At 36.1% G+C, this 23,512-nt stretch overlaps 3 protein-coding genes across 4 annotated transcripts; all 3 read left to right on the forward strand.

The window, feature by feature from the left end:
• Positions 1-4,327: 4,327 nt before the first annotated feature.
• On the forward strand, positions 4,328-5,807 carry LOC141770104 (zinc-binding protein A33-like). Its single transcript, XM_074639767.1, has one exon. The coding sequence runs from the start codon at positions 4,359-4,361 to the stop codon at positions 5,805-5,807; it is 1,449 nt and encodes a 482-aa protein (XP_074495868.1). The 5' UTR covers positions 4,328-4,358.
• A 5,856-nt stretch (positions 5,808-11,663) lies between these two features.
• On the forward strand, positions 11,664-13,164 carry LOC141769625 (zinc-binding protein A33-like). The gene has a single exon (XM_074638870.1). The coding sequence runs from the start codon at positions 11,664-11,666 to the stop codon at positions 13,080-13,082; it is 1,419 nt and encodes a 472-aa protein (XP_074494971.1). The 3' UTR covers positions 13,083-13,164.
• Positions 13,165-16,353: 3,189 nt separating this feature from the next.
• On the forward strand, positions 16,354-19,133 carry LOC141769612 (nuclear factor 7, brain-like). 2 transcript variants are annotated; one of them, XM_074638856.1, is made up of 2 exons: positions 16,354-18,341; positions 18,384-19,133. In XM_074638856.1, exon 1 carries the CDS (start codon positions 16,506-16,508, stop codon positions 17,952-17,954), a length of 1,449 nt encoding a protein of 482 aa, XP_074494957.1. In that variant the 5' UTR covers positions 16,354-16,505; the 3' UTR covers positions 17,955-18,341; positions 18,384-19,133. The 2 variants fall into 2 exon arrangements, with proteins under 2 accessions (XP_074494957.1, XP_074494958.1); XM_074638857.1 differs by having other exon boundaries at positions 16,354-18,350; positions 18,397-18,657.
• The last annotated feature ends 4,379 nt before the right edge of the window (positions 19,134-23,512 follow it).

Here is a 23,512-nt window from a genome sequence, read left to right on the forward strand (position 1 = left end):
AGTGAATTTTGAAGCTTTTATGTGTCTTAAAAAAGGTGGTTGCTAACAAGTGACTAAATGAGACTACTAAACTTCATCACGGTGACAAACAGGATAAACAGGATAAACAAACTACACCACGGTGGCATGACTATATATAGTTTAGTTTGTTTATAGCCTAACCTTAGCTTTTTACTTATGTCAACTGCATTCATGCTTCAAAAATCATAAAGTGGTGTTTATTTGTGGAGATTATTTTACGGAACAAAACATGTAAATATGATAAACATTTGTCACAGAGCTTATTTTAAATAAACATTTCATGTTCTAAAGAGCTTGGTTATTTGACTTGTGTGTGTGTATAAACAATTTGAATCACTGTTCACTATGACCAAGAACTCCGTAGCAACCCTGAGATTAAGAGACTCAATTGATTAATATCAAATTTTGAATTTTTCCCTGTTTTTATAAAATTAGGTGGCTCCTGGATAAATTCTGATATTAAAACTAATTGTGTGTGATATTTGAAGCTGAGTTTCACCACTCTCCTTCACCTTTTATTACAATTCATGGGTTTATGATTAATAAATTTGAGTTATTTATTAGAGATATATATTTTGATATTAATTAATGATTGATTATCAATATGCTCTATGCAATAACGCTACAGCATTATTCATTTAATATCTATTAGTTAAAGATATTTACCCTATTCACTTATAGTTTCTTACAAATTGTATGGAATTTAACAATCCATATCTTTAAAGGCAGTTTTCTCAAAATTAGTACTTTCTCAGATTCAGAGACAGAAATCTCTACTTCAGTAGCACTTACATTCACCAAACTTTCTAGTTTCATTCCTATCTATATTCTGAAGGTTTTTACAGAGGGGTTTGTTCATTTATCATTCACAGCCTGATTTATAGAACATTTTATTCATATAGACATGGCGAAAATTGTTTTGTTTTTTTTATTACTCTTGACAGTATTTTCTGATTTATGGAGCGATGAAAAGAGATATCCAACATCCCCTCTGTAAAAACATTTGACTACAATGTGTCAAAAAAAATGAAACAAGAATTTTGAGACAGTTTTTATCCAATGTTCACATTTCTGTTCTGGAAATGTATTTAAATTATCACATATTTAGTAAGATAATGCCTGGTTTGCATATGTAAACATGCATTTTCAGAAAACTTGTATTACAAAAAATAATTGTGTTAATGTAAGTAATCAACTTTGGAAGTTTCATGTTGATATCTATCAGTCAATTTTTTTGCCTTATCCACCTGTAGTGTCTCCTTAGAGAATCTTGTTTTTGTTGACTTCCAGTGGTGAAAGTTGATGTTGAATTTGTGATGAAGCAGATGCATTATAGTTACTGAAAAGTGTGATATTCAGTGTGCATGGACAAAGTAGTCATCTAATTGATGACTTAAACAAACAACAAAACAAATTCTGATTCCTCTCCATTTTCCAGTAGGACTTATACCTTCTTGCTTTTCGGCTTTTTTCAGATATGGGATGCCTGACGGCTTTCATATTGCATTTTACACATTTTACATTCATAAACAGTACAGTACATTTTCACAGATGGGCCTTCACACATTCAGTTACAGTTGTGTGTGGACATAAATTCCCTTTCTTTTTCTCCACAAGGGGGCAACAAAGCCTGCACCTTTCCCTGCAGGCTGCCCAGCATGTTCAACAGAAGTCAGTTTATTTCCACCAACTGTCTGTTTGTGAGTAAAACTTAAACGTTAAAAAAAACAAAAAACTGTGCATATAAAGTGCTGTGAAGTAAATCAACTTTAATGTTGTTGGTTGTTTCTTCATGCATCATTATTACCTGATTATCCCTGAAAAGAAATACTGTAACTAGGTTATATATGATTATGATCTGGCACAATCTTACATACCTTAAGTAAGAACAGATACATTACTTAGTTTTTAGGATTTACAGTAGTTTTGAGGGGTTTTGCAATGAAAATATATAAAGTAAAAAAGATATTAAAACTAGGGTTGTTAATCAATTAAAATAGTTAATCACGATTAATCGCAAATTAATCAAATTTTTTATCCGTTCAAAATGTACGTTAAAGGGAGATTTGTCAAGTCTTTAATACTCTTATCAACATGGGAGTGGGCAAAAATGCTGCTTTATTCAAATGTATGTATATATTTATTATTGGAAATCAATTAACAACACAAAATAATGACAAATATTGTCCAGAAACCCTCACAGGTACTGCATTTAGCATAAAAAATATGCTCAAATCATAACATGGCAAACTGCAGCCCAACAGGCAACAACAGCTGTCAGTGTGTCAGTGTGATGACTTGACTATGACTTGCCCCAAACTGCATGTGATTATCATAAAGTCCACTTCAGTCCTGTCATTCTGGACCCAAACACTGCAAGCCGCTGGCTCTATCTGTCTGATGATCTGACCAGTGTGAGACGTGGAGACACAAGGCAGCAGCTTCCTGACAATCCAGAGAGATTCACTAATTATCACATTGTTCTGGGCTCTGAGGGCTTCAGCTCAGGGAAACACAGCTGGGAGGTGGAGGTGGGAGACCATCCTAACTGGTTTGTAGGTTTGGCTAAAGAGTCAGCTGACAGGAAGGGAGAGAGATCTGCCTCACCAAAAGATGGAATCTGGTGTTAAATTCATCTTAGTGGAAAATACACTGATGGTCTTAGTGAGACATTCAGAGTGAAGAGATCCAGAGGATCAGAGTCCAGCTGGACTATGACAGGGGGGAGGTGTCCTTCTACGACCCTGAAGACATGACTCACATCTACACTCACAGAGACACTTTCACTGAGAAACTCTTCCCAGCTCCTTCACAGCTGTAAACATTTTATTTACAGCTGTGTGATTCTTTAAGGGGAGACTCTACAGGTGAATAGGGTAAAATATTTAACTCATAAATATCCCATGAAACTTCCCCAGTTTTCCCCAAATTAATTAATATTCTTTTATTGTTTTAATGCAACTTACTGTAAAAACATGTTGTTTTCATCAGAAAACACACGTTTTATTTTTGATATTTACTGGAAATAACATACGATATAGCCAAGAGTGAGTAGGTTGTTATCTAGTGATCTTCTCCAGCCAGCTGCCACGTTATCTTGGTTTCTGTTTTGAAATGAGGAGGTACTGTAGGCTACAGATAACTCCTCAGGCACGCCCTGGCACGCCCTGCGTCTTGCTATTGCCAGGGTCAAAATGTGCACACACGCAAGTGCCGAGATAAAGTAAACAGGGGGTTAAACAACACATTAATCTAACAGTCTGACTGATTTCTTCATAACTATAATTTAAATTAATAAAGACTAAATGTGGATGTTTCACTCAGCAGTTGTTGTCCCTGCTCAGCCTGCTGTAGTGTAACATTAGTCCATTGTTTTATTCCATGATACTGAACAGAATAATCCAAACAGGTAGAAAAAAGTAAGATGTGAGAGGAGCACAGGATGCTTTTTACTCTCTTGGTCCTAATTGTGCTTTAATGCACCAGGTTTGTAGGTCTACTTTCTCTCATTTTTTTCTATTGAGCTAGATTGAAAAAGAAAAAAAAAAAAAAACACTCAAACGGAGCGGATCAAAACGAGGCTTCTTACTGATATATTGTAGTGACGGCTCATATTTCCCAGAGTTTCCATAGTTGTCTCTTTGCGCTGTGTGTTCGTGTTTTATTTGAACCATTAGTGAGGTTGCTGTTGTGTTTTTTGACAGGTAGCTCGTAATAAAGTTTCACTAGTGAACTTTATTACATATAACTGTGAGCGTCAATGCCTGTGCTGAAAGTGTCAGTAATCAAGTTCATATTTTCATTTACATCCAGGACAACTGACCCGGTTTTCTCGGCTCATTGTAAACTAATCAGCCGTTCCTCTCAATATGAGTGACAGGAAAAAATAGGAACCGTATATCCGATAGCAGTTCAGACAAAACGTCACGCCGCGCTGTGCAGCGCCGTGTTGCTCACAGCCAGTTAGGACACTCCAATAGAAAACTATGTAATCAAGCCCAAGTACATAGTTGTTTCTTAAATGCAAAACTATCACTGTTTTGTGCTTTATTTTGCATTGCAGTGTTAAGTCCTTCCATTACCAAACTGAATTAATTAATTTTTACTAATAGCTTAGCTGTTATTTCAGTTTAGTTTTTTGTCAAGAGAGAATTCAGCTGAGGAGGCACAGTGACCTTTTTGGACGGGCCTGGGCCCATATGGCCCGCCCCTAACGCTGACGCTGGGTGTGATATATCTGCTGGAAAACACACGTTTGGATTATTTGACGCAATCAAGAGACGGGACAGTAACTCGGTGAGTCTTGCTTTTGAAAGACAATTTAGATACCAAGACAAATGGCTGAGAGAACCGCTCTTTTTGAAAGTTTCCTGAACTGCCATGTGTGTTCAGAGACTTTCAGAGATCCTGTGTCTCTGAGCTGCAGCCACAGCTTCTGTTCAAGCTGCCTGAAGAAATCCTGGGAACAAGCTGAAAACAAAAACTGTCCCATTTGTAAAAGAAAATCATCTAAAAATAATATCTGGGTGAGCTTTGCTCTGAAGGAACTGGCTGACTCGTTTGCTGGGGGACAGAAAGCTGGATCATCTGAGACAGAAAAAGAAGAGAAGAAGGTGGAGGTGGTGTGTGATAAACATCAAGAAGAGACTAAACTGTTCTGTAAGGATGAAGAGAGAGCTGTGTGTCCTGTCTGTGAGTTTTCGCTCCACCAGAGTCAAAAGGTGGTTCCTGTAGAACAAGCAGTCAGTGACCTGAAGGACCAGCTGAAATCTGACTTAGAGTCTCTACAGGACAAGAGGGACAAAAACAAACAAGTAGAGAAAACATACCATGAAGTGATTCAACACTCCAAGAAGCAGCTGTTGTCCACAGAGAGGCAGATCAGAGCAGAGTTCAACAAGCTCCACCAGTTCCTGAAAGAGGAAGAGGAGTCCAGACTGGCAGCTCTGAGGGAGGAAGAGGAGCAGAAGGGGAAGACTATCAGCAGAGAGATGAAGATGATTCAGGAGCACATCTCCTCTCTGTCAGACAGTATCTCTGCTGTTGAAGAAGACCTGCAGAAACACAACGTGCCCTTCCTCAGCAGTTATAAAGCCACTCAGACCAGAGCCAGAGTCCAGTGCTCACTGTCAGATCCACAGCTGGTCTCAGGAGCGCTGATAGATGTGGTCAAACACCTGGGCAACCTGTCCTTCAGAGTCTGGGAGAAGATGAAGGACAAGGTCCACTTCAGTCCTGTCATTCTGGACCCAAACACTGCGTACCCCATTCTCTATCTGTCTGATGATCTGACCAGTGTGAGACATGGAGACACAATCCAGCAGCTTCCTGACAATCCAGAGAGATTCACTAAGTATGCCACTGTTCTGGGCTCTGAGAGCTTCAGCTCAGGGAAACACAGCTGGGAGGTGGAGGTGGGAGACCATCCTCACTGGAATGTAGGTTTGGCTAAAGAGTCTGTTGACAGGAAGGGAGAGATATATGCCTCACCAGAATATGGAATCTGGAGTTTAACTCATCGCAGTGGAAAATACACTGATGTTGTTGGTGAGACAGTCGGAGTGAAGAAGAGTCTCCAGAGGATCAGAGTCCAGCTGGACTATGACAGGGGGGAGGTGTCCTTCTACGACCCTGAAGACATGACTCGCATCTACACTCACAGAGACACTTTCACTGAGAAACTCTTCCCATATTTCAGTATTGGAGCGGCTGGTGATGTTAAAACTGCTGATGTCAAAATCTGTCAAACTGAGATTCTCTGTGATGTTCAGACACGTTGGTGTTAGTTCAGACTTTAATCTGACTTCACTGTCTGTCTAGATCTCATTAATATAATCAAGACAATCAACAGTTATAACAGAAATAATATTTACTCAATACTTAAACTGCATTACATCATCAGGTCTTAAACTTTCATACAGCTCCAAATCAGTTTACTTATTAACCTGGTTATCATCATCTTGTGTTTAATCAGACCACAATATAACATCTACTGTATCCACTATACCAAACACTTTGTTTCAGCTGTGTGATTCTTTAAGGGGAGACTCTACAGGTGAATAGGGTAAAATATTTAACTAATAGATATCACCATGAAACTTCCCCAGTTGATTACTGACATTAAGACAATTATTTTTTGTATTATAAGTTTCTGAAATGTTATGTTTAATTATGCAAATGAGGCATTATCTAAATATAACTTTGGGTGAATTTAGGAGAAATCTACAGACACAAATAGACAAAGTAGTAAAATTAATTCCAATCCCAAATTAATAAATTTTATTTTATTGTTTTCATGCAACTCACTGTAAAAACATGAACCCAATTATTTGTTATATCTGAAATTCATTTTTGAAAATACCTTGAGAAATTAAGGATTTGTTTTTAGAAAAAATGTGTTAAAGACAGTAACTAAGATTAATCCACAAGAAAATGTGGCTGCAAAATCTGTATCACATCATCAGGAGACGAACTTTAAAGATAAAAGCTGTTAATTATTCTGGTTATCAGCATCTTGTTTTGAGTCAAAGAACATTATATCGTAGTTTCAATCATTAGTTTTAGTTTTTTATATTTTTGGGATCATCTGATGAGTTATTTTAATTTTGGATCTCTTGTTTTAATGGTGTTTTATTTTAAGATAAGATAAAACTTTATTCATCCTGAGGGAAATTGCTGTGCAGCAGTTGCAACAAAAATTGAGAAAAGTGTAAATATATACAGTGTAAATATAAAGTCTAACAATAAGGTGTAAGTCCAAAATATATACAATGCCAAAATCAAGTAAACAGTATGGATCATAAAAATATAAACATGCTTTGATTCAGTCTTTAATTCTTACAGCGCTTCTTCAAACTGTATATGATATTTTTTGTAGTGTATACATGATCAATAATATGACTGATAAATGACAATGTCCAGTTTGTGATCAAAATAAAGGAAATATCAGAACTAAAAGTTAGTTTCATGTTTTTATTTATATAAAATTTAAATCCAATATATCTTTATAAAATGTACATCTTGTAACTTTGCTAGTGCTCTAGGAACTACACTGTGCCAGACCCGCCCAGCCTGTTCGATGGCCACATCTGGCCCATGTGTTTGAAACACAACAACATCTTGTGTCGAGCTTTTATCTTGTAAAGATAAAAGCTGTTAATTATTCTGGTTATCAGCATCTTGTTTTGAGTCAAACAACATTATATAGTAGTTTCAATCATTAGTTTAAGTTTTTGATATTTTTGGGATCTTCTGATGAGTCGTTTTAGTTTTGGATCTCAACATATATCAAAAATAACATTCAAATGGAATAAAAATAAAGTAAAACTGGTCAAGGAACAAGAAATAAAAGATAATAAATGAATGAAAAAAGAAAAAATATATACTGTATATATATGTATATATATATATACATATATATACAGTATATATCACATAAATTAAAAGAAACAGTGCTCATCTCAAATTAATTTGTACATATCAAATAAAGAGAATAATTTAGCAAGTTTTTTAGTCAGTCATAATCGACAAAGATTTACTTAGCAGTTTTAACTCATTCTTCATACTGGTCAGACAGGGTTTAGTTTTGAGTTATCTACATTAATGTATAAAAATGTACTTAACCCTGTTTCTTCCCGTCCGTCGACCATGCAACTTTTGTCTTCCCGGGTCAAAATGAACCCGGTCTGGTTTGACTTTTTATAAAGCATACAGTATAAACTATCAACCAATTCTGTGTTTCACCTTTTTGGCCAACTTCATTCCTAATTATTAAGTTTTACACTTTTTGGGGGGAAATTAAGGTTAATAAACCTAATTTCCGTGAAATTATACCAAATTATTTAGTATAAAAAAACAACCAGATATTGTGAATTATTTTGACTAAAGTTATTATCAGAGGAACATAATGTCGATGTTTTATCACATACTGGTATATGTAAACTTTTAGTCAGAATATTGTTTTGAGTAGGCAACCATCCATGTTATTTTTGGGTAATTAGATTAAAGAAATCCATATTTATGATATAATGAAGTTTGAAAACAGGTCAAATTTGACCCGAGGACAACAGGAGGGTTAATAAAAGTGAAATATTGATAACAAAATCCAAATTAGGATTCGCAGCAAAGATACCAAATTTGACCATTTTCTCTCTCAATGGTGACAGCTCAGTCACCTTGGATTGTAGCCAGCTCTGCATGTCATTCCAGAAAAACTTCACTGATTCACAATAAAAAAAAAACCCACATGTTCCAAACTTTCAATTTCACTTTTATAAAATACACAGTTATTCAAATCAAAGTTAAACATCAGTCTTAAGAATTCGTTCGTTGGGTAAATCTCATTCAGGATTTTGAAGTTCACCTCTTTCACCTTAGGAGGGAGAGGGAATGAAATATATCTTCTCCGTATTATCTTAAACTCTTCAGCTTCAAATTCCTTGAAAACATAATTTCTCCTGACTGGGTTAGGGAAGTATTCTCTTAACAGAATATTCCTAATAACTTTGTTGGTAATCTTGCTGTCACACAAATCAATTCCTTCTACACAGAGCTGTCTTAGACTAGGGGAGATATTTGAATACAAGATGTCTTCTATCACCATTGATCTAAGGCAGGGGTCTGCAACCTGCGGCTCCGGAGCCACTTGAGGCTCTTTAGCTCCTCTCCAGTGGCTCCCTGTGGATTTTTAAACATGGAAATTAATAACTGTTTTTTGTTTACATTTTCATTTTTTATGTATCATTGTTGTAGGTCTAATGTACGACGGTATGACAGAGTATTAGGGCCACATTGAGGAAAAAAAATTAATCTGAGATTTCGAGAATAAAGTCATAATATTACGAGAATAAAGTTGTAATATTATGAAAATAAAGTCATACATTTACGAGAAACAAAGTTGTAATGTGAGAATAAAGTCAGAAGTTTACGAGAAAAGAAAGTCGTAATATTATGAGAATAAAATCATATTATTATAAATTAGTAATTTTACGTGATATTTTATTTTTTTCTTATGAAGTTCTAACTTTATTCTCGTAATAATACAATTTTTTTCTTGTAAAGTTGACTCAATTCTCGTAATATTACGACTTTTTTTCTCGTAATATTATGACTTTATTCTGGAAATCTCTGATTTTTTCCCCTGAATGTGGCCCTAATACTCCGTAGTACATTTGCACTTTGGCCCTCACTGTATTAGACTTATATGCTATATACTTAGACTATAAACTGTGTTACCTTCATCACAATGCTCAAATGTTTTGTGGCTCCAGACAGATTTTCTTTTTTTCTTTGCCTAAAATGGCTCTTTTGATAGTAAAGCTTGCTGACCCCTGATCTAAGGGAAGCTGGTACGGCTTTTATCTTTCTATTATAGTTCTTAACGGTACATTGGATTGAGAACTTCTCACAAAACTCTTCATACTGTCACAAGTTTCCACTGTCATCCATGAAATGTGCTACAGCCCAAATCCCTTTGGATTTCCAAACCTCTATGTACACTGATTTTTTACTCCACAAAATGTGTCTATTGTTCCACACAGGTGTGTTATGTGGTGTAAAGTTATGTTTGTAAATTAACTTCCAATAGAGGAGCACTTGCTGATGGAAAGCAGAAAGTTTGACAATGTAAAAATCCCATCATCTTTGTGATTCTGACTTCCAGGTTGGCCTACATTAATTCATCATCCCTGCACCGCTATATTTGCTTCTGTAAAGTCACATGACTAATTAACTGATTGTAGAAACAACCTCATAGCAGCCTGATGACGGCTAAATAGCTGAAAACATGTGAGGAATAAATGAATTGTGCAACTTGTTTAATTTAGATGGAGTTGTTTTGATTCTCACACTGGTCTGTACCTCACTGTGTGTGTTGTCAACATTAGAAACAGTCAGAAATCACATTTAAAAGATGGTTCAACTTTACCCTCCTACAACTTCACTGCATCATTATAATCTCATATAAAAAACAAACAAACAAGCAGAATCATGTCAGTTGTTGATCAGCTTTGTTAGTTGAAGTCGTAACAGTGTGTTGATACTCCAGTCTGTTCTAGACAGCCTCACTGAAGAGAGGGAGCACTGAGGGTTGTACACACAGAGATGTAGTGATGGCTGTCTAAACTGACCTTAAGGAGCATTAAGATGTTCACTATAAAGATGTGTTTCTTTAAACCAGTTGAGTCAGTCAGCAGGACTGTATGATGCTAACACAGTGTATGAAGGCTGTAGAGATGGATAAGCATTTCCAAAGAGACAACATTGTTTAAGAAATGATTTCACTTTTACATTTGATTAATTCTGTAACCTACTGAATGCAGTTTTCAGGGACAACATGCTCACATGTGCATAATGTCATCAACATTACTGAATGTACAGTATGTATACAACATGTGTGATTGCATGGACACATTTTACTTCCCGTAAAACGCCACAAGATGTAGACAAAGTCCACGTTTTGTTGCTCATTTTGAACACTGAACATTTTATTTCTGTTACTTATTTACATGCATATTGTTGTTTGCTGCACAGGTTGATCAATAGTAGCTCCTCTTAGTAGTTTCTGATAGATTTTTCTTTTAATGCGTATTCGTCAACATACTTTATGTCCAGAGTATCTAAGAAATGCATCACTGCTGTGTCTCTTGATGTTGTTGTTGCTTCATCAGGCACCAAATGAGTCAAATCATCTCAAACACATGATTCAGATTGAATTATATCTCAGACATGAGTCTTTTCAGCTCTTAAGAGGCCAGCATTTATTTTGAGCTGCTGTACCATCATCATCAAAACTCATGAATGAATGAATGAATGAATGAATGAATGAATGAATGAGAGAGAAATGTGCCAGAAAGTAAAACAAATACAGTCAGGTTGAGAGACTTTATGTAGATTCTATACCATGATTGCTATTTGCACATTTACTGTGACACAATGTGAAAAACAACAGTCATTTTAGTGAGTTTTCTCTCATGTTTTTGGAAAATACTCTCAAAATAAATTGCACAGACATTTGACCACTTTGACTTGTGATGAATCGGAGAATAAGCAAATGAAATGAAAAATAAATAACAAGTTTAATTCCTATAAGTGCAGGTTTAGAGAGTGCTATCTATTTAGTCCAACTGGATGAAACTAACAAAGTCATGCAACTGGTTTAGTGTCAGTCAGCCTGTTGAAATGTTCAGTCCTCGTTAGACTAAAACATTACAATCATCTCCTTGTTTTTGGCATTTTATGAACATTTCTATTATTTATTTAGTGAAACAAAACAGGAGAAGTCACAATTATTTATAAATATTTTGCATTTTATTTTGTTTAGTCTATGAAAATTGATTATAGATTAAAAAAAGAAATTGTTTTGTTCTTAATCAAGAGGAAAGTGTTGAACTCTGAATGACATCCTGACAATATCTGCTGGTGACATAATGACATGGCAGCATTTCCTGATAATAATTCATCCTGTGACAGAGGGAAGTGTAAATGAAAGTAGATTTTGACATTGTTGATCAGAGCTGAGACGCCATCACAGGGTGTGAGATCTCTGCTGGAAAACACACATTTGGATTATTTGAAGCAATCAAGAGACGGGACAGTAACTCGGTGAGTCTTGCTTTTGAAAGACAATTTAAATACCAAGACAAATGGCTGAGAGAGCTCTTTTTGAAAGTTACCTGAACTGCCATGTGTGTTCAGAGACTTTCAGAGATCCTGTGTCTCTGAGCTGCAGCCACAGCTTCTGTTCAAGCTGCCTGAAGAAATTCTGGGAACAAGCTGAAAACAAAAACTGTCCCATTTGTAAAAGAAAATCATCTAAAGAACATCTCTGGGTGAACTTTGCACTGAAGGAACTGTCTGACTTGTTTGCTGAGAGACAGAAAGCTGGATCATCTGAGACAGAAAAAGAAGAGAAGAAGGTGGAGGTGGTGTGTAGTAAACATCAAGAAGAGACTAAACTGTTCTGTAAGGATGAAGAGAGAGCTGTGTGTCCTGTCTGTGACTTTTCTCTCCACCAGAGTCACAAGGTGGTTCCTGTAGAACAAGCAGTCAGTGACCTGAAGGACCAGCTGAAATCTGACTTAGAGTCTCTACAGGACAAGAGGGACAAACACAAACAAGTAGAGAAAACATACGATGAAGTGATTCAACACTCCAAGAAGCAGCTGTTGTTCACAGAGAGGCAGATCAGAGCAGAGTTCAACAAGCTCCACCAGTTCCTGAAAGAGGAAGAGGAGTCCAGACTGGCAGCTCTGAGGGAGGAAGAGGAGCAGAAGGGGAAGACTATCAGCAGAGAGATGAAGATGATTCAGGAGCACATCTCCTCTCTGTCAGACAGTATCTCTGCTGTTGAAGAAGACCTGCAGAAACACAACGTGCCCTTCCTCAGCAGTTATAAAGCCACTCAGACCAGAGCCAGAGTCCAGTGCTCACTGTCAGATCCACAGCTGGTCTCAGGAGCGCTGATAGATGTGGCCAAACACCTGGGCAACCTGTCCTTCAGAGTCTGGGAGAAGATGAAGGACAAGGTCCACTTCAGTCCTGTCATTCTGGACCCAAACACTGCATACCCCATTCTCTATCTGTCTGATGATCTGACCAGTGTGAGATATGGAGACACAATCCAGCAGCTTCCTGACAATCCAGAGAGAAACACTAATTATATCACTGTTCTGGGCTCTGAGGGCTTCAGCTCAGGGAAACACAGCTGGGAGGTGGAGGTGGGAGACCATCCTGTCTGGTTTTTAGGTTTGGCTAAAGAGTCAGCTGACAGGAAGGAGAAGGCAGACGTTTCACCAGAAGATGGAATCTGGTGTCTTTTCAGTGAAAAATACACTGATGTTGTTGGTGAGACAGTCAGAGTGAAGAAGAGTCTCCAGAGGATCAGAGTCCAGCTGGACTATGACAGGGGGGAGGTGTCCTTCTACGACCCTGAAGACATGACTCACATCTACAATCACAGAGACACTTTCACTGAGAAACTCTTCCCATGGTTCCTTATTGGACTGGCTGGTGATGCTAAAACTGCTGATATCAAAATCTGCCAAACTGAGATTTCTCTGTGATGTTCAGACACGTTGGTGTTAGTTCAGACAGAAACTGTTTCTCTGTCCTGTCTCTACTGTCCCAAATGAATTATGCAAAACTGTTTTCATCTTCCTTTATTGTTTAATGTAACCCATTTTAAAAATATGAACACAGAAGTAATTTCTTATATCTGAAATTCATTTTTCGGAAATACCTTGAGAAATTAAGAATTTGTTGTTTAGCAAAAATGTGTTGAAGACGGTAACTAAGATTAATCCACAAGAAAATATGGCTACAAAATCTGTATCACATCATCAGGAGACAAACTTTAAAGATTAAAGTTGTTAATTATTCTGGTTATCAGCATCTTGTTTTGAGTCAAACAACATTATATCGTAGTTTCAATCATTAGTTTTAGTTTTTGATATTTTGTAGGATCTTCTGATGAGTTATTTTAGTTTTGGATCTTTTGTTTTAATGGTGTTTTATTTTAAGATAAGATAAAACTTTATTCATCCTGAGGGAAATTGCTGTGCAGCAGTTGCAACAAAAAGTGAGAAAAGTGTAAATATAAAAAGTGTAAATATAAAGTCTATGACAATATGGTGTAAATATATACAAAAATATATACAATGCCAAAATCAAGTCAACAGTGTGGATCATAAAAATATAAACATGCTTTGATTCAGTCTTTAATTCTTACAGCGCTTCTTCAAACTGTATATGATATTTTTTGTAGTGTATACATGATCAATAATATGAATGATAAATGACAATGTCCAGTTTGTGATCAAAATAAAGGAAATATCAGCAGTACAATTTAGTTTCATGTTTTTTTTTAATATAAAATTTAAATCCAATATATCTTTATAAAATGTACATCTTGTAACTTTCCTAGTGCTCTAGGAACTACACTGTGCCAGACCCCCCCAGCCTGTTCGATGGCCACGCCTGGCCCATGTGTTTGAAACACAACAACATCTTGTGTCGAGCTTTTATCTTCTAAAGATAAAAGCTGTTAATTATTCTGGTTATCAGCATCTTGTTTTGAGTCAAACAACATTATATAGTAGTTTCAATCATTAGTTTAAGTTTTTGATATTTTTGGGATCTTCTGATGAGTTGTTTTAGTTTTGAATCTCAACATATATATAAAAAACATTCAAATAGAATAAAAAAAAGTAAAACTGGTCAAGGAACAAGAAATAAAAAATAATAAATGAGAAAAATATATATATACTGTATATATAAATATATATATATATATATATATATACAGTATATATCACATAAATTAAAAGAAACAGTGCTCATCTCAAATTAATTTGTACATATCAAATAAAGAGAATAATTTGAGGTGTGTTATGTGGTGTAAAGTTATGTTTGTAAATTAACTTCCAATAGAGGAGCACTTGCTGATGGAAAGCAGAAAGTTTGACAATGTAAAAATCCCATCGGCTTTGTGATGCTGACTTCCAGGTTGCCCTACATTAATTCATCATCCCTGCACCGCTCTATTTGCTTCTGTAAAGCCACATGACCAATTAACTGATTGTAGAAACAACCTCATAGCAGCCTGATGACGGCTAAATAGCTGAAAACATGTGAGGAATAAATGAATTGAGCAACTTGTTTAATTTAGATGGAGTTGTTTTGATTCTCACACTGGTCTGTACCTCACTGTGTGTGTTGTCAACATTAGAAACAGTCAGAAATCACATTTAAAAGATGGTTCAACTTTACCCTCCTACAACTTCACTGCATTATTATAATCTCATATAAAAACAAACAAACAAGCAGAATCATGTCAGTTGTTGATCAGCTTTGTTAGTTGAAGTCGTAACAGTGTGTTGATACTCCAGTCTGTTCTAGACAGCCTCACTGAAGAGAGGGAGCACTGAGGGTTGTACACACAGAGATGTAGTGATGGCTGTCTAAACTGACCTTAAGGAGCATTAAGATGTTCACTATAAAGATGTGTTTCTTTAAACCAGTTGAGTCAGTCAGCAGGACTGTATAATGCTAACACAGTGTATGAAGGCTGCAGAGATGGATAAGCATTTCCAAAGAGACAACATTGTTTAAGAAATGATTTCACTTTTACATTTGATTAATTCTGTAACCAACTGAATGCAGTTTTCAGGGACTACATGCTCACATGTGCATAATGTCATCAACATTACTGAATGTACAGTATGTATACAACATGTGTGATTGCATGGACACATTTTACTTCCCGTAAAACACCACACGATGGAGACAAAGTCCACGTTTTGTTGCTTATTTTGAACACTGAACATTTTATTTCTGTCACTTATTTGCATGCATATTGTTGTTTGCTGCACAGGTTGATCAATAGTAGCTCCTCTTAGTAGTTTCTGATAGATTTTTCTTTTAATGCGTATTCGTCAACATACTTTATGTCCAGAGTATCTAAGAAATGCATCACTGCTGTGTCTCTTGATGTTGTTGTTGCTTCATCAGGCACCAAATGAGTCAAATCATCTCAAACACATGATTCAGATTGAATTATATCTCAGACATGAGTCTTTCCAGCTCTTAAGAGGCCAGCATTTATTTTGAGCTGCTGTACCATCATCATCAAAACTCATGAATGAATGAATGAATGAATGAATGAAGGAATGAATGAGAGAGAAAATGTGCCAGAAAGTAAAACAAATACAGTCAGGTTGAGAAACTTTATGTAGATTCTATATCATGATTGTTATTTGTACATTTACTGTGACACAATGTGAAAAACAACAGTCATTTTAGTGAGTTTTCTCTCATGTTTTTAGAAAATACTCTCAAAATAAATTGCACAGACATTTGACCACTTTGACTTGTGATGAATCGGAGAATAAGCAAATGAAATGAAAAGTAAAAAACAAGTTTAATTTGTATAAGTGCAGGTTTAGAGAGTGCTATAAATTTAGTCCAACTGGATGAAACTAACAAAGTCATGCAACTGGTTTAGTGTCAGTCAGCCTGTTGAAATGTTCAGTCCTCGTTAGACTAAAACATTACAATCATCTCCTTGTTTTTCTGCATTTTTATGAATATTTCTATTATTTATTTAGTGAAACAAAACAGGAGAAGTCACAATTATTTATACATATTTTGCATTTTATTTTGTTTAGTCTATGAAAATTGATTATAGATTTAAAAAGAAATTGTATTGTTCTTAATCAAGAGGAAAGTGTTGAACTCTGAATGACATCCTGACACCATCTGCTGGTGACATAATGACATGGCAGCATTTCCTGATAATAATTCACCCTGTGACAGAGGTGAGTGTAAATGAAAGTAGATTTTGACATTGTTGATCAGAGCTGAGACGCCATCACAGGGTGTGAGATCTCTGCTGGAAAACACACGTTTGGATTATTTGAAGCAATCAAGAGACGGGACAGTAACTCGGTGAGTCTTGCTTTTGAAAGACAATTTAGATACCAAGACAAATGGCTGAAAAAACTGCTCTTTTTGAAAGTTTCCTGAACTGCCATGTGTGTTCAGAGACTTTCAGAGATCCTGTGTCTCTGAGCTGCAACCACAGCTTCTGTTCAAGCTGCCTGAAGAAATTCTGGGAACAAACTGAAAAAAAAAACTGTCCCATTTGTAGAAGAAAATCCTCAAAGGATTTTCCAGGAGTGAACTTTGCACTGAAGGAACTGTCTGACTCGTTTACTGAGAGACACAAAGCTGGATCATCTGAGACAGAAAAAGAAGAGAAGAAGGTGGAGGTGGTGTGTAGTAAACATCAAGAAGAGCCTAAACTATTCTTTAAGGACGAAGAGAGAGCTGTGTGTCCTGTCTGTGAGTTTTCTCTCCACCAGAGTCACAAGGTGGTTCCTATAGAACAAGCAGTCAGTGACCTGAAGGACCAGCTGAAATCTGACTTAGAGTCTCTACAGGACAAGAGGGACAAACACAAACAAGTAGAGAAAACATACGATGAAGTGATTCAACACTCCAAGAAGCAGCTGTTGTCCACAGAGAGGCAGATCAGAGCAGAGTTCAACAAGCTCCACCAGTTCCTCAAAGAGGAAGAGGAGTCCAGACTGGCAGCTCTGAGGGAGGAAGAGGAGCAGAAGGGGAAGACTATCAGCAGAAAGATGAAGATGATTCAGGAGCACATCTCCTCTCTGTCAGACAGTATCTCTGCTGTTGAAGAAGACCTGCAGAAACACAACGTGCCCTTCCTCAGCAGTTATAAAGCCACTCAGACCAGAGCCAGAGTCCAGTGCTCACTGTCAGATCCACAGCTGGTCTCAGGAGCGCTGATAGATGTGGTCAAACACCTGGGCAACCTGTCCTTCAGAGTCTGGGAGAAGATGAAGGACAAGGTCCACTTCAGTCCTGTCATTCTGGACCCAAACACTGCAGCCTACAATCTCTATCTGTCTGATGATCTGACCAGTGTGAGACATGGAGACACAATCCAGCAGCTTCCTGACAATGCAGAGAGATTCACTAAGTATGCAGATGTTCTGGGCTCTGAGGGCTTCAGCTCAGGTAAACACAGCTGGGAGGTGGAGGTGGGAGACCTTCCTAACTGGCTTGTAGGTTTGGCTAAAGAGTCAGTTGACAGGAAGGAGAAGAGATATTCCACACGAAAAGATGGAATCTGGTGTTTATTGCATCGCAGTGGAGAATACACTAATGTTGTTAGTGAGACAGTCAGAGTGAAGAAGAGTCTCCAGAGGATCAGAGTCCAGCTGGACTATGACAGCGGGGAGGTGTCCTTCTACGACCCTGAAGACATGACTCACATCTACACTTACAGAGACACTTTCACTGAGAAACTCTTCCCATATTTTAATATTGGATCAGCTGGTGATGCTAAAACTGCTGATATCAAAATCTGTCAAACTGAGATTCTCTGTGATGTTCAGACACGTTGGTGTTAGTTCAGACTTTAATCTGACTTCACTGTCTGTCTAGATCTCATTGAAATAATCAAGACAATCAACAGTTATAACAGAAATAATATTTACTCAATACTTAAACTGCATTACATCATCAGGTCTTAAACTTTCATACAGCTCCAAATCAGTTTACTTATTAACCTGGTTATCAGCATCTTGTGTTTAATCAGACCACAATATAACATCTGCTGTATCCACTATACCAAACACTTTGTTTCAGCTGTGTGATTCTTTAAGGGGAGACTCTACAGGTGAATAGGGTAAAATATTTAACTAATAGATATCACCATGAAACTTCCCCAGTTGATTACTGACATTAAGCCAATTATTTTTTGTATTACAAGTTTCTGAAATGTTATGTTTAAATATGCAAATGAGGCATTATCTAATTCTGTCTTTGAGTGAATTTAGGAGAAATCTACAGACACAAATAGACAAAGTGGTAAAATGAATTCCAATCCCAAATTAATTAACACTATTTTATTGTTTACATGAAACTCACTGATAAAACATGAACACAATTATTTTTTATATCTGAAATTCATTTTTTATAAAATACCTTGAGAAATTAAGGATTCGTTGTTTAGAAAAAATTTGTTAAAGACGGTAACTAAGATTAATCCACAAGAAAATGTGGCTACAAAATCTGTATCACATCATCAGGAGACAAACTTTAAAGATTAAAGTTGTTAATTATTCTGGTTATCAGCATCTTGTTTTGAGTCAAACAACATTATATCGTAGTTTCAATCATTAGTTTTCGTTTTATATATTTTTTAGGATCTTCTGATGAGTTATTTTAGTTTTGGATCTTTTGTTTTAATGGTGTTTTATTTTAAGATAAGATAAAACTTTATTCATCCTGAGGGAAATTGCTGTGCAGCAGTTGCAACAAAAAGTGAGAAAAGTGTAAATATAAAAAGTGTAAATATAAAGTCTATGACAATATGGTGTAAATATATACAAAAATATATACAATGCCAAAATCAAGTTAACAGTGTGGATCATAAAAATATAAACATGCTTTGATTCAGTCTTTAATTCTTACAGCGCTTCTTCAAACTGTATATGATATTTTTTGTAGTGTATACAAGATCAATAATATGACTGATAAATGACAATGTCCAATTTGTGATCAAAATAAAGGAAATATCAGCAGTACAATTTAGTTTCATGTTTTTTTTTATATAAAATTTAAATCCAATATATCTTTATAAAATGTACATCTTGTAACTTTCCTAGTGCTCTAGGAACTACACTGTGCCAGACCCCCCCAGCCTGTTCGATGGCCACGTCTGGCCCATGTGTTTGAAACACAACAACATCTTGTGTCGAGCTTTTATCTTGTAAAGATAAAAGCCGTTAATTATTCTGGGTATCAGCATCTTGTTTTGAGTCAAACAACATTATATAGTAGTTTCAATCATTAGTTTAAGTTTTTGATATTTTTGGGATCTTCTGATGAGTTGTTTTAGTTTTCAATCTCAACATATATATATATATATATATATATATATATATATATATATATATATAGTATATATCATAAATTAAAACAAACAGTGCTCATCTCAAATTAATTTGTACATATCAAATAAAGAGAATAGTTTAAGAGATTTACTGAGCAGTTTTAACTCTTTCTTCATAGTCAGACAGGGTTTAGTTTTGAGTTATCTGCATTAATGTATAAAAATGTACTTAACCCTCCTGTTTCTTCCCGTCCGTCGACCATGCAACTTTTGTCTTCCCGGGTCAAAATGAACCCGGTCTGGTTTGACTTTTTATAAAGCATACAGTATAAACTATCACCCAATTCTGTGTTACACCTTTTGGGCCAACTTCATTCCTAATTATTAAGTTTTACACTTTTTGGGGGGAAATTAAGGTTAATAAACCTAATTTCCGTGAAATTATACCAAATTTTTTAGTATAAAAAAACAACCAGATATTGTGAATTATTTTGACTAAAGTTATTATCAGAGGAACATAATGTTGTTGTATTATCACATACTGGTATATGTAAACTTTTAGTCAGAATATTGTTTTGAGTAGGCAACCATCCATGTTATTTTTGGGTAATTAGATTAAAGAAATCCATATTTATGATATGATGGAGTTTGAAAACAGGTCAAATTTGACCCGAGGACAACAGGAGGGTTAATAATAGTGAAATATTGATAACAAAATCCAAATTCTGATTCGCAGCAAAGATACCAAATTTGACCGTTTTCTCTCTGAATGGTGACAGCTCAGTCCTCTTGGATTGTAGCCAGCTCTGCATGTCATTCCAGAAAAACTTCACTGATTCACAATTAAAAAAAAAACACATGTTCCAAACTTTCAATTTCACTTTCACAAAATACACAGTTATTCACATCAAAGTTAAACCTCAGTCTCAAGAATTCGTTCGTTGGGTAAATCTCATTCAGGATTTTGAAGTTCACCTCTTTCACCTTAGGAGGGAGAGGGAATGAAATATATCTTCTCCGTATTATCTTAAACTCTTCAGCTTCAAATTCCTTGAAAACATAATTTCTCCTGACTGGGTTAGTGAAGTATTCTCTGAACAGAATATTACTAATAACTTTGTTGGTAATCTTGCTGTCACACAAATCAATTCCTTCTATACAGAGTTGTCTTAGACTAGGGGAGATATCTGAATACAAGATGTCTTCTATCACCATTGATCTAAGGCAGGGGTCAGCAACCTGCGGCTCCGGAGCCACTTGAGGCTCTTTAGCTCCTCTCCAGTGGCTCCCTGTGGATTTATAAAAATGGAAATGAATAACTGTTTTTTGTTTACATTTTCATTTTTATGTATCATTGTTGTAGGTCTAATGTATGATGGTACGACAGAGTATTAGGGCCACATTGAGGAAAAAAAATAAATCTGAGATTTCGAGAATAAAGTCATAATATTACGAGAAAAAAGTTGTAATATTATGAAAATAAAGTCATACGTTTACGAGAAACAAAGTTGTAATGTGAGAATAAAGTCAGAAGTTTACGAGAAAAAAAAGTCGTAATATTATGAGAATAAAATCATAATATTATAAAGTAGTAATTTTACTTATTTAATTTTTTTCTCGTAAAGTTTTAACTTTATTCTCGTAATATTACGACTTTTTTTCTTGTAATATTATGACTTTATTCTGGAAATCTCTGATTTTTTCCCCCCTTAACGTGGCCCTAATACTCCGTAGTACATTTGCACTTTGGCCCTCACTGCATTAGACTTATATACTATATACTTAGACTATAAACTGTGTTACCTTCATCACAATGCTCAAATGTTTTGCGGCTCCAGACAGATTTTTTTTTTTTCTTTGCCTAAAAATGGCTCTTTTGATAGTAAAGCTTGCTGACCCCTGATCTAAGGGAAGCTGGTACGGCTTTTATCTTTCTATTATAGTTCTTAACGGTACATTGGATTGAGAACTTCTCACAAAACTCTTCATGATGTCACAAGTTTCCACTGCCATCCATGAAATGGGCTACAGCCCAAATCCCTTTGGATTTCCAAACCACTATGTACTCTGATTTTTTACTCCACAAAATGTGTCTATTGTTCCACACAGGTGTGTTATGTGGTGTAAAGTTATGTTTGTAAATTAACTTCCAATAGAGGAGCACTTGCTGATGGAAAGCGGAAAGTTTGACAATGTAAAAATCCCATCGGCTTTGTGATGCTGACTTCCAGGTTGGCCTACATTAATTCATCATCCCTGCACCGCTCTATTTGCTTCTGTAAAGCCACATGACTAATTAACTGATTGTAGAAACAAACTCATAGCAGCCTGATGACGGCTAAATAGCTGAAAACATGTGAGGAATAAATGAATTGTGCAACTTGTTTAATTTAGATGGAGTTGTTTTGATTCTCACACTGGTCTGTACCTCACTGTGTGTGTTGTCAACATTAGAAACAGTCAGAAATCACATTTAAAAGATGGTTCAACTTTACCCTCCTACAACTTCACTGCATCATTATAATCTCATATAAAAACAAACAGACAAGCAGAATCATGTCAGTTGTTGATCAGCTTTGTTAGTTGAAGTCGTAACAGTGTGTTGATACTCCAGTCTGTTCTAGACAGCCTCACTGAAGAGAGGGAGCACTGAGGGTTGTACACACAGAGATGTAGTGATGGCTGTCTAAACTGACCTTAAGGAGCATTAAGATGTTCACTATAAAGATGTGTTTCTTTAAACCAGTTGAGTCAGTCAGCAGGACTGTATAATGCTAACACAGTGTATGAAGGCTGTAGAGATGGATAAGCATTTCCAAGAAGACAACATTGTTTAAGAAATGATTTCACTTTTACATTTGATTAATTATGTAACCTACTGAATGCAGTTTTCAGGGTCAACATGCTCACATGTGCACAGTGGCGGCCGGCCAATAGAGGGCCACGGGGCCTGGCCCCACCCACCTTGAGCCACCAAAAAAAAAAAAAAAAAATTATAAAATTATTAATTATAAAAATTCTAAAAATTCTAAAAATTGTCAATATGTGTGTTTTTGACCTATGGAATATACCCGTAATATTTGTAAAATAGGATAACTGCGCCAAATATCTGCTTTCCTCCTTGAACTCTCTGCTAGTGCACCTCTCAGCTGCTCTGCTGCACGTGCACTTTCTGGGGCCAAATGGATTTGGCCCAAGGAAGGCGGGTCTAATAAGCAGTACAGCCAATCACTGATTAAAGATATATGATTACAAGCATGAATGACATACAATTCATCCAATCAGCGCCGTAAAAAAGACTTCCGGGAGGGCCAAACTGATTTGGCCCATGGTGTGCGCGCGCACGTTCACGTGTGTCTCTCTCTGTTCTCGTCAGGGCTCATGTCAGTTCTCGCGGGATCAAGACCTTCCTGAGAAACACCATGACACAGGATCGCCTTAATGCTCTGGCTATGCTCTCCATGGAGAAGAAACTTGTCAGGAACATGCCTGACTTCAATAAGAAGGTCATTGAGAGGTTTGCCACTCAGAAGGACAGAAGAGCAAAGTTCCTTTATAAATGATCTGTCGTATGTTATATTAACATACTGAATTGTATGAATAAGATGTCCTTATGTCAGTGTTGGAATAAATGATAAAAATGTAACTGCAAAGTAGTAATGCGTTTTTGATACCTTTTTTTGCATTGAATCGTACTAGGATGTTTGTTGAAATTGATTGGCCCTACCCAAAAAAAAATCCACCAGCCGCCACTGATCTACAGTTTCTGGGACTTTAGACGTTGATGACAGAAAGAAAAGTGTCCTGATGAAACGTGGTTGTTAGTTATCACCACACTCATTCATGGTTATTTATTTATGTTGCCTGTTTGTCCTAAATTTGTTCCTAAATTATGCACAAATTTGCATTTTGGTGGGTTTTTAACGCTGATTCAGATTTGATTTGTAGAGTTGTTTTTCTTAAAAAAAGAAAAAAAAGAATTATATATATATATATATATACTGCATATGCCTGTTGATTGATTAAAATATTTAATACAATTAATCACACTTTTTTTATCTGTTCAAAATG

This window comes from Sebastes fasciatus, chromosome 6 (assembly GCF_043250625.1).
Source record: "Sebastes fasciatus isolate fSebFas1 chromosome 6, fSebFas1.pri, whole genome shotgun sequence".
NCBI classification, from domain to species: Eukaryota; Metazoa; Chordata; class Actinopteri; order Perciformes; family Sebastidae; genus Sebastes; species Sebastes fasciatus.

Excerpts from the sequence above, each read along its gene's own strand:
- LOC141770104 (XM_074639767.1), top strand. The coding sequence starts at position 4,359 with ATGGCTGAGAGAACCGCTCTTTTTGAAAGTTTCCTGAACTGCCATGTG.
- LOC141769625 (XM_074638870.1), top strand. The coding sequence starts at position 11,664 with ATGGCTGAGAGAGCTCTTTTTGAAAGTTACCTGAACTGCCATGTGTGT.
- LOC141769612 (XM_074638856.1), top strand. The coding sequence starts at position 16,506 with ATGGCTGAAAAAACTGCTCTTTTTGAAAGTTTCCTGAACTGCCATGTG.